We start from the raw sequence: 10,854 nt of genomic DNA, 5'->3' as shown, positions 1-10,854 counted from the left end.
CCTCCTGGGAGTTCCTTGGGCATTCAGGAGTAACTCGTGTGTGTATGTGTGTGTGTGTGTGTGTGAGGAGTAACTCGTGTGTGTGTGTGTGTGTGTGTGTGTGTGTGTGTGTGTGTGTGTGTGTGTGTGTGGAAGGGGAAGGGTTGCAGGTTCCTACAGACCTGGAGTCTGTTCCTTTGGCCACCTGATTCCAGGTGGCCGCGTCCCGGCGGCGGCGCGCGGGGAAGCACGGTGCCGGGGCTGCAGTGTAACACGGGGGGTGTGACTGCGAGCCCCCCGCGTGCACCCGCACCCACCCTCGCACCCCGCACCGCCCGCGCAGCGTAACTGGCCGCCGCCGCCGCCGCAGACCGGGCTCGGGAGGTGCAGAGCACCGCGTGTGGAGCCGGAGAGGCGGGCGGGCTGCTGCCTAGCGTCCGCCGCGCGGTCCTCCCTCCTCCGCTCTCTCCGCCTCTCCCCTGGCGGCCGCGCAGCCCGGAACCTGGGAAGCCGCGGCGCCGAGCCCGCAGCTCGGGCGCGGGGACCAGCACAGAGGCGCGGGCGGCGGGAGCGCTGAGACCACAGTCCCCGCGGAGAGGCGGAGTGGAGCCCGGCCTGAGCTGGCAGAGCCGAGCGTGTGAGTGTTTGCGCGTGAAAGCGAGGGCTGCACGGTGCTCGGCACTGACACCGCCGGCCACGGCCCAGGTCGCTGCAGCCCCGGAGTCTCCCGTCTGCGCCCCAAGGCACGCGCGAAGCAGCCATGAACACCAACGAAGCCAAGGAGTATCTGGCCCGGAGAGAAATCCCTCAGCTTTTCGAGGTAGGGGGCTAGGTCTGGCAGAGACCGACCGGGAGATCGGGGCAGGGCATCCCCGAGGTTCTGGGTACGAAAGCCGCGCCCAGTCCCACCTTGACGACGAGGGGCACGCAAGTGAGGGCGCTTGCAGAGGCTTGCTCGCCCGCTTGCCCGGGGGTAGCTGCCTTTCTGACGGATTGCCGGGTCCTTGGATGCCTCGGCTCTTGTCGGGTGGCTGGACTCAAGCCCCCATCTCGAAAATCAAGTTTCAGTCTTCAAACTGGTTCTGAAAGCAGGCTGCCCCCCGCTCATCCCTCCGATGTGGACTCCCAGGGTGGGCTTGCTGGCAGCGGCCGGCCGCGCACTCCGGGGGCGAGGATCAGGCCAGGTGGGTACCCTGGCACCTAGCAGCGAGCAAGGACTCTGAACCGAGGGGTCCAGAGCCCCAGTCCCTCCGCGCGCCGAGGGTCGGGACCCCCGCGTTGACTGGGAAGTGAGGATGAAAGGGGCCCGGACAAGGGATAGCTTGGAGGAGAGGGATGAAGATGCAAAAAAACAAATCCAAACCCATCAGAGGCAGCGCTACCTCCTGGGTGGCAGTCACCCAGCGCTGCTCTGCGCTTTCGGTGAATGAACTGCCGAGCACGTTTTCCCGTCGTCTTGGAAGAGATGGTTCTCCTTCCTCACCTCCTCAGCCCATAGCTTTCGCCCGCTTTAACCAACCCACCTAGAGAAAGCCAGTCGGAGAGGGAGTGGCGAGGCGGGCGTGACTCCTGTTGCTCTGTCTTCTTCCCACCGCATCACAGCATCATCTGCACCAGGGACCCCGGGGGATGGGGACACTTTGAGATTGTAGGAGAGGAGGCTGGAGGATGAACTAGAACCTTGGTTAGTTCTAAATGACAGCCAACCTCGCGAGTTGTTTTGCTTCCTTTCCTTCTCTCTGTATTTGAATTTTATAGCATTCCTTAATCCTGTGTTTTTACTTAGGTTAAGGAAAAAAATGGAAGCAAGCCAGGCTTCATAGAGCGAGTCCTGAAACCGGTTCCCCATTTCTGAAAGATGATAGACTATAGACTAATATAGTACTCTAGAAGTCGTGCATTGCTCTTTCTCCTATTTGAGGGGGGTTGTTCTGCTAAAAGAAATTTTATAACACTACTTGGAAAAGTAATTTTGCCTCTGTTTTCCCAAATTGTCTTTAAATGGACCTCTATAATTACAGATCTTCCTTTTTAACTCACCTCTTAAGCCACCGATTTCAGGTCTATCTGAAAACAAGATATCCAGGTAAATCACCCACTGAGCTCAAGCCTAGTACATGAAACTCAAGTCTAGCAAATGTGTCACTAGTATTTGAAAATAATCAGGAGATGTTGCATAAGGACAGGTCTTGAGGATTTGTAGGATTCTTGTTAAGAATTTTTCTTTGTTTCTATTTTCAAAAAGTAAACATGGAGATGAAGAGCTGAAAGGTTTTATCCATAAATACTACTACTGAGATCAGTGTCATTCCTAAAAGAATAATTAGAAGCATCTGCAGGAGGGTCACCTGATTGCAAAGTGCCACTTAAATAGTACTCCTATTTTCTTTACAAATGTGGGTACTGTTTTTCCCCTTGGTAACCACAGAGAATTTTGATCATTTGTGCGTGAAACTGTTTATACAAATAAGCGATGGCAGGTGCTTTTGTTCAGGTGCTATGCCTTTCCTTGGCTTTTCTGCATATGAATGGGAGGTTACAAAATAGTACATACCCAGAAAAGGAAGTCAACTTGCTTAGGTGAAATACAGAATTATAGAGTACTTAAATGCGATCCCAGGCAATGCGAAGATGGAAGGAGACTGCTGGTGACCTCCAAAGGCTCCATCCTTCCTGTAAAAAGAATCTGTGCTGAGCATAGCACAAGAGAGAAGTAAAACTTGGCAGTTCTCCATGTGATGAATGTAGATAGCAAAACCAAATGCTTTAAGTTTCCAAACTGAATTTTATCCCTCAAAACTGCAATATGGGTACCTGTATAAAGTTTCTAGGTATATAAAGTTTCAATTAAATATCTATCAAACCCAAAACATTGGACACAATTGTAGATACTAGACACCATTGTAGACCAAGTGAATGATTTTTGAATCTGCATATTGTCAAGCAACAATCTGTATCTTACTGACATTTCAGATTTCTTTCTGACATGAGACATCACATGGGCTAAAAGGATAGGTTCAAGTTTGGGATGTGCTTCCATTTCTAGATTAAATGTTTAAGGCAAAAATCACTTTTCCCTCATTTTGTTATGAAATCTTAACTCTAGTTAACTTTATGGCGTGTATATTGATCTTGTGTCGTTGTACCTTAGAGCAAAGATTTGGCAATTCATTTGAATACTGGGAAAAGTAAAATAGATTACTCAAGTTCTCAGAGGGTTAACTCAAATAGACTTAGTAAAACAATATCTGCTGGTTGTTTTGGATCCCTGATGGTGACTATTAGAAGAAAAGATTTAAATTATCTATGAAGGAGTGAACCTTATCCTCGCTTCTGATATCTGTACCCCTTGTGGAATCAGATTTGGTTAGAGAGGGTGGAAACATATATTTTCCAGCAAAAAATTCTTCATTATGTTTACTCATTTTAGGCAATAAAAGGGATAAAAACTCAATGTTTGCTTAAAACTTGACATTAAAAAAATTAGTGTCATGGCATCCAATCCCATTACTTCGTGGCTGATAGATGAGGAAACAATGGAAACAGTGACAGACTTTATCTTTTGGGGCTCCAGAATCACTGCAGATAGTGACTGTAGCCATGAAATTAAAAGACACTTGCTCCTTGGAAGAAAAGCTATGACCAACCTAGATAGCATATTAAAAAGCAGAGACATTACTTTGCTGACAAAGGTCCATCTAGTCAAACCTATGGTTTTTCCAGTAGTCATGTATGGATGAGAGTTAGACTATAAAGAAAGCTGAACACCAAAGAATTGATGCTTTTGAACTGTGGCGTTGAAGGAGACTCTTGAGAGTCTCTTGGACTACAAGGAGATCAAACCAGTCAATCCTAAAGGAAATCAGTCCTGAATATTCACTGGAAGGACTGATACTGAAGCAGAAACTCCAACTTGGCCACCTGATGTGAAGAACTGGCTCATTGGCAAAGACCCTGATGCTGGGCAAGGTTGAGGGCGGGAGGAGAAGGGGATGACAGAAGATAAGATGGTTGGATGACATCACTGACTCAATGGCCATGAGTTTGAGTAAGCTCCAGGAATTGGTGATGGACAGTGGGGCCTGCCTTGTTGCAGTCCATGGGGTCTCAAAAAGAGTCGGACACGACTGAGTGACTGAACTGAACTGAGGGATAAAAAAATTAAAGGTCTGATCTCAGTTGGTAAAGAATCCGCCTGCAATGCAGGAGACCTGGGTTTGATCCCTGGGTTGTGAAGATCCCCTGGAGAAGGGATAGGCTACCCACTCCAGTATTCTGGCCTGGAGAATTCCTTGGACTGTATAGTCCATGGGATCGCAAAGAGTCGGCCACGACTGAGTGACTTTCACTTTCACTTTCAATCTTGAATGACTCAAATTTTAGTTGGATTACCTATGGGGCACAGATTTTCTGGCACTTTCTTTTTATCCCATATATGTTTTTGCAAGATGTAGAGAGAGGAATATAGGAAATCAAATCCATTGAGTTAGAATCCTAGGCCTACGAGTTTCTAGCTGAGTAACCTAGGTCAACTCACTAACATCTCTGAACCCTGATTTCCTAGTCTATGAATGGGGATAATAATGCCACATAGGACTGAAAGTGCATTAAGTAAGCTTAAGCACATAGATATACAGTAAGATGTAGAGTAAGCCCTGTCACGGAGTGAGCTACGTTAACGTAGGAGGAATGTGAGGAGTTAAACGCAATGTGTGTGTGTGTGTGTGTGTGTGTGTGTGTGTGTGTGTGCGTGTGTGTGTGTGTGTGTGTGTGTGTAGCACAGACCTTGACATATAAACTGGATGTGAATGCCTAGGTTAGTTTTTTCCACTCACTCTGCCATTGAACCCCTCAAATTGAACATTCTAACCCATCTTATTTAGGATTTCAGAGGACTAATGCACCTGGTAGAAACAGCCTACCATTTTGAGCAACTTGCACAAGAATAATTTGAAAATAAAATGCTGTATTTAGAAAAGCTGTTAGCCTTTCAAAGAGTGTACATTTTTAAAATTAATAACAGTGATAATAATCCTCAGTGCTTTTCCATAAAATACTCCAAATGAAAACATTTTTCACATCAGTTCAGTTCCCAGGAATGAGCATTTCCTAATTTGTAGCATTTATAGAAATTGATACTTGTGACATATCAGACACCAGGCTTTGTTCTGTAATTTCAATTACATATTGAAATATACACATTGTAATGATTTATTATATATCAAACAGATTTTTTGGAGTCAGTCTTTATGTTTTGAGTGAATTTTTTTTCTGATTAGGAGACAGTCCAGGATGTACCTGCCATGTGCAAGGCAAAGTGTCAGAGGCTGGATACTGAGAAATAAATAAGACCCACACTGTATTGTTGAAGATTTTATAGGTTAGAAGAGAAGACCAAAACATAAACTGATGGTTTTAGTATGAATGACACACAGATTTTTTTCTGGGTACAATGAACACCAAAGAAGGGGTCTGCATGCCAACCCGAGGGCTCAGTGGGGCCTTTCTGATGATGATTATGATGGTGATTAAAACCATCAACATTTATTATTTACTGTGTTTCAGGTGTTTCAATCCATAAATCATCCTCTGCAACTGAGGCTTGGAGACTTTAAGGATGGGTAGGAATGAAATCAATCATGACTGGGGCATTTTTACACACTGTACTTAATCTCATATTGATAGATTTCTTCCATTTTAAACAATGCAGTTGGCCTTAGTTGTTTAAAGGACAGAGAATGCTGAGCTGAAAACTAACTGGTCAAGAATTTAAGGGGTTGTTTTAATTACTCAATTAGAGCATAATTTCAACTCAAATTCTTTATTAAAAAAAATGCAAAGAATCCAAACAACCCAGAATTTAAAGATGGGATATACACTATTTTGACAAAGGTGATTTAAAAACATATTTTATGTGGACGTATTTTGTTGTTATATTTCAGAGCCTTTTGAATGGACTGATGTGTTCGAAGCCTGAAGACCCAATAGAATACTTGGAAAGTTGTTTACAGAAAGTAAAGGAATTAGGGGGATGTGACAAGGTGAAATGGGATACATTTGTAAGCCAGGAGAAGAAGACTTTACCTCCACTCAATGGAGGACAGTCACGGAGATCCTTCCTAAGAAATGGTAATGTATATGTAGAATAATAGTTTATATTTATAGCAATATTCTTTAAAACATAACATATAAACTGTAGGCAGTGATTTAATTTAATAGGTTTTCAAATGCCTGAAAGGATATTTGGTCCTGAAACATGACTAATTTCTCTCTGCTACTAATTCTAATCTCCTCTATGATAAGACAAACACAATTACATGCCATTGTTCAGTACTTCACTAAAAGCTTAATGAAATTTTTTACTGACTTCATTATTTTGTAAAATGAGTTACATTAGCAAACTGAATTTTTCTTAAAATTGCAATAAGACTTTTCCAAATAAATGAGTAGATGACAGACAAAATCAATAGTTATAATAACTATAACATTTTTATTAGCTAAGAAGAGATTTAACTTGTTGCTGTGTTTCCAAATTCATTTTAATGCATCTGCATAAATGAATGTAAAGTTTATACTAGTTTAACTCAAGAAGGATTTATTTAGCAGCTACTGAATGCAAAGCATGAGATTAGGCATTTGGGTGCTATAAAAGAAACGGGATGCATAAACTTGTTTAACAATTTTAGAAATAATTTGGAACTAAGAACTGGAGTTCACTAGAGGAGATTCATGGTATTCTAGCTTTCCGAAATTTGTGTTTATCAAAATTAGTTCAACATCAGCCAAGCAGCCTTTTAGGCTCCAGATAAAATTGAGAAATACAATAGTATTTGCAAAGTGGAATCAGTTCCAATCAGAAGAAGCCAATTAATTCTTTTCCAGTGGCCAAAATCATTCTATTTTCAAAATTTAAACCATTCTCAAAAATTGTACCTAGAAAAGTTTCAGTTATGCAGACAGAATTTGAGACAGAGACAATTCTATTTGCAATAAATACAAGGGGAAATACACTTTAGTTTGTTTTATCTTACCAGTGGGGCTTCCCTGGTGGCTTAGTGGTAAAGAGCCCACCTGCCAATGCAGGAGACACGGGTTCAATCCCTGAATTGAAAAGATCCCCTGGAGAAGGAAATGGCAGCCCACTCCAGTATTCTTGCCGGGAAAATTCTACGGACAGGAGAGCCCGGTGGGCTACAGTCCATAGGGTTGCAAAGAGTCAGACCCAACTTAATGACTAAACTATAGCAACATCTTACCTTGACCCCCTTAAATTTTATTTGAACATGGGGAGGAGTCATAGTGTATTAATCTTTAAGCAAGGAGAAAAAGCAGAAATGCTATTGTCTCAGAAATATCTCCAGAGAGGAGAAGACTTCCCTGTCCATGCAGGAGCTCCTCTAGGTCATTTAGGCTTCGTTGTTCAAAAGAGCACCTGTAGGCATTTATCACAGTGGCAGACCACTTAGGAAATTACTGCTTAAGGGAACACAATGATATTTCTGTGAGCTTGAACGGTTCATACACCTTCCCCAAAGGGCTACTTTCCTTCCCAGAATGTCATAATATATTTGAATCTGGCTCAATGTTAAATACATGCCCTCTGCCCTTGTTAAATCAAGTGACAAATATGGGGAACTTCTTTTTAAACCTTAAAGCACTACAAACCTTAAGTGTTACTGGATTTAGTCTATGATATGTTTATGCTTTCAAAAGTAAGTCTAAGAGGATTTGACATTCACCTAATCGAAAAGCTACTCAGACTGGTTGTATAAACTACTGTTTTGTAACAAAATGAAATCTGAATGCTTCTATTTTATACTATTACTTGTCTTCATTATATATAGAAGCCAGGCAGGCCAAGTATGTAATAGACAATGGTGGGGACTATGGTGAAACTGGAGAACAAGACTAGAGGGAGCAGTCATTGTCTAAAGGCAGTTAAGCACAAATTTTGGAAACACATCAGGATGAACAAAGCACGTCTATGGGGCTACATTGGACCCACTGATGACCATTTTGGAACTCTCGATTAGCAGGATGAGCTACAATAGGAATGGAAAATGTAGGTTTAACTTTCATTAAAATTGAAATTGCTTGTTAATTTTAGACTCTCCATACCTACTGACACTTTACCAGAATTCCCACTTAGAAATCTTTTGCTTAATCATCAAATAAAAGCTTTCACATACTATGGTAACAAGAATGTTGCATCACACTGTCTGATATCTAGAACATAGCCTAAAAGGCAGAAAATAGTTTCTAAACTGATGACTCCTGTAATAATAAAATTTTATTTTATGAAATGCTGTACAAGTTTGTGCTTTGTAGATTTTTAACTGTGATTTATAGAATATATTGTTAAAAATCAATAGTATTGCTAACTTCCCTGTAACTTAAAGTGTTGTTATTCTTTCTAGAAATAAAAAGTGATTTGTGCATTTTTGCTGAAATATTGACAAAGCTATGCTAATATATAATTATCATGAAAAATTATTCTGTGAAATAAAACATTTTAATAATTTTTAAGCAACTTACTTTTCTAAGTAAAAATATGATAAAACAAGGATAAATTATTAGCTGATGGTTCTTTAAAATGTACTATAAATGTGAGATGAGCATCCATTTTTTTGCAGTGTATGTACAACTAAACAAATGATTGCTCATAAATTAAAGAGTTTTAGTCCCATAGCTCCAAATGTCCACAGAACTTTTCTTTTGGAATATCTCATTGTCATGTTTACTCAACATGTCAAAAACTGAACGTATCATATTTGCTTCAAAATGACCCTCCTTTTCTGATTTCCATGGAGTCAGTCAATGAGTCAGTTGAGCTATAAAATAACCATGTATTGAGTACTGCTATGTGTCAGACACGTTTTTAAGACTGAGGTTGTGGAGCCTCCAAGAAAGAACAAATGTGGCACATGCCCTCATGAAACTCACAGTGTAGGATGAAGCCAGGCATTAAATATATAATTAGAAGCACAGTGAATGCTATAGGAAATACCATATGCTACATAACTGATATTAACAAGGCCGATGGATCCATCCTGGGCTAGATTCAAGGCAGGCTTCCTAGAAGAACTGATATGCTAATATAAGAGACAGAAAGCTGTGTAGGTGTCAGATAGAAAAGGATGGAGGAGATTGAGAGTGTACTAAGGAACAGAGAACAGAAATACCTGATATAGAAGGAGAGGCCAGGATAAAGACAGGAAGGAGAGAAGCCCAGTATTTCTGGAGCATTTAAGAGAGGGCAGGAAGATACAGTATGAAATGCAGTGTGTTCCCTATCTTTTAGGCTTGACACCTGGCAGTTGTTTTTGAACAATCACCTTCACTGATCTCTCATGCGTGTGTGCGTGCTAAGTCACTTCAGTCATGTCCAACCTGTGCGACCTTTTGAACTGTAGCCCACCAACTCCTCTGTCCATGGGATTCTCCAGGCAAGAATATGGGAGGGAATTGCCATACCCTCCTCCAGGGGATCTTCCCAACCCAGGGACTGAACTCATGTCTCCTGCATTGACAGGCAGCTTCTTTACCACTAGCACTATCTGAGAACCCCATATCCTAATCCAAATCATGTCCTTCATATCCAGCCACTCATTTCTGTATCCCCTACTTCCCCTCTTACCTAAGCCCTCACTTCTCTTGTGTGAATTTCTTTAACAGCCTCCTAACTGCACTCTTTCTGCTCCTAGTTTTTCCCTACTCAAATCCATTCTAACCATCACCAGATTTATTTTCCTGAAAAACATATTTCATATTTCATTATGTCATCCCTCTACCCCCCAAAAAGCCTCCACTGGGTTTCTACCAGAGTGAAGCTGAAACCCTTACCCTGGTGATTAAAGTCCTCCACATTATGACCACACACTACCTACCCATCTTCTGGCTTTTCTTCATGTTTGTGCTAAGTTGTTTGCTGTCATGGAACTTTTTCTAATGGGAGAGGACAAACAGCGAATGAATTAGAGGCCTCTCAGATAGTGAAGAGGTATGTGCTATGCAGAGCATTATTATAAGGGGTGATGTCCTTGAAACTAACTGGGTGGCTGCCCCAGATTAAAATGTCAGTAAAGTCCTCTTATAGGAGGTGACATTTAAACTAAAATGTGAGTGACAAGAAGCAGTTAGCCATGGGATCAGTAAGGGAAGAGTATTTCAAGCAATGGACTTTGGGCCAAGTATGAAAGCAAGCAACCAGTAGAGGTCTATTTCAGTAGTCTGGGTAAATGATGGTAGTTTGGGGAAGAGTTGTGGTAGTGGAGACAGAGAAAAAAAAAACTGTGCATTTCGGATATGTTTTAGAGGTAAGTCTATGGGAACAGATGTGAAGAGTAAGGGAAGAAAATAGTCAAGGATAATGCTTAAAGTGTTGCCCTGTGTTGGATGAAGCAATTCAATTTCAAAGCAGAACAGGATAATATTGTTAGTGCCTTTACTGACATAGCCCTTCCCAGAATTTTCTAAAGAATACCCACTGTCATCTGTAGACAGCCTCACTCTTTTCTTGTAATTAAAGTGAGTCCCATGAGTCAGTAGTCAATGACCTCATTTATTGTATGAACAGAAAATGAAAAGTTCTGCCTGATCAACATTTCCTGGGGAGATATGAGCATTATGCCATGCTAAAATCCAGTAATGCTCTTAACCAGATTTCTCATGGAAGGCCAGGTGACTTTCCGTCTCCTTTGTGCTGTTGCCTTTGGGGTAGTTACAGCTTCTCTTTGCCTCCTTGAATACCAGCCCATGATGAAGAAGGAAGGATCTATGAATCAAATATCAATAGCTGGTTGAGGCCATCTGCCTGACTTGGGCTTACCAGCTCTGTCCTCTGGTCTATTTGTCCTTTGTATTTCCGACTCTTAA

The 10,854-nt window shown here is 41.9% G+C and overlaps 1 protein-coding gene across 3 annotated transcripts in view; it reads left to right on the top strand.

Moving 5' to 3' along the window:
* The first annotated feature begins 572 nt into the window (after positions 1–572).
* The window catches only part of AK5 (adenylate kinase 5), a 258,867-nt gene continuing 248,585 nt past the window's right edge, over positions 573–10,854 (top strand). The window contains exons 1-2 of one of the 3 annotated variants that reach the window (XM_061121596.1): positions 573–799; positions 5,922–6,108. In XM_061121596.1, coding sequence (XP_060977579.1) covers positions 740–799; positions 5,922–6,108 — 247 coding nt within the window. In that variant the 5' untranslated portion in view covers positions 573–739. The remainder of the gene's footprint in view (positions 800–5,921; positions 6,109–10,854) is intronic. The other 2 variants (XM_061121595.1, XM_061121597.1) reach the window with 2 other exon arrangements.

The sequence above is a fragment of the Dama dama genome, chromosome 20 (genome assembly GCF_033118175.1).
Source record: "Dama dama isolate Ldn47 chromosome 20, ASM3311817v1, whole genome shotgun sequence".
In the NCBI taxonomy this organism is placed as follows: Eukaryota; Metazoa; Chordata; class Mammalia; order Artiodactyla; family Cervidae; genus Dama; species Dama dama.
This window is presented reverse-complemented; position numbering and strand designations above follow the sequence as displayed.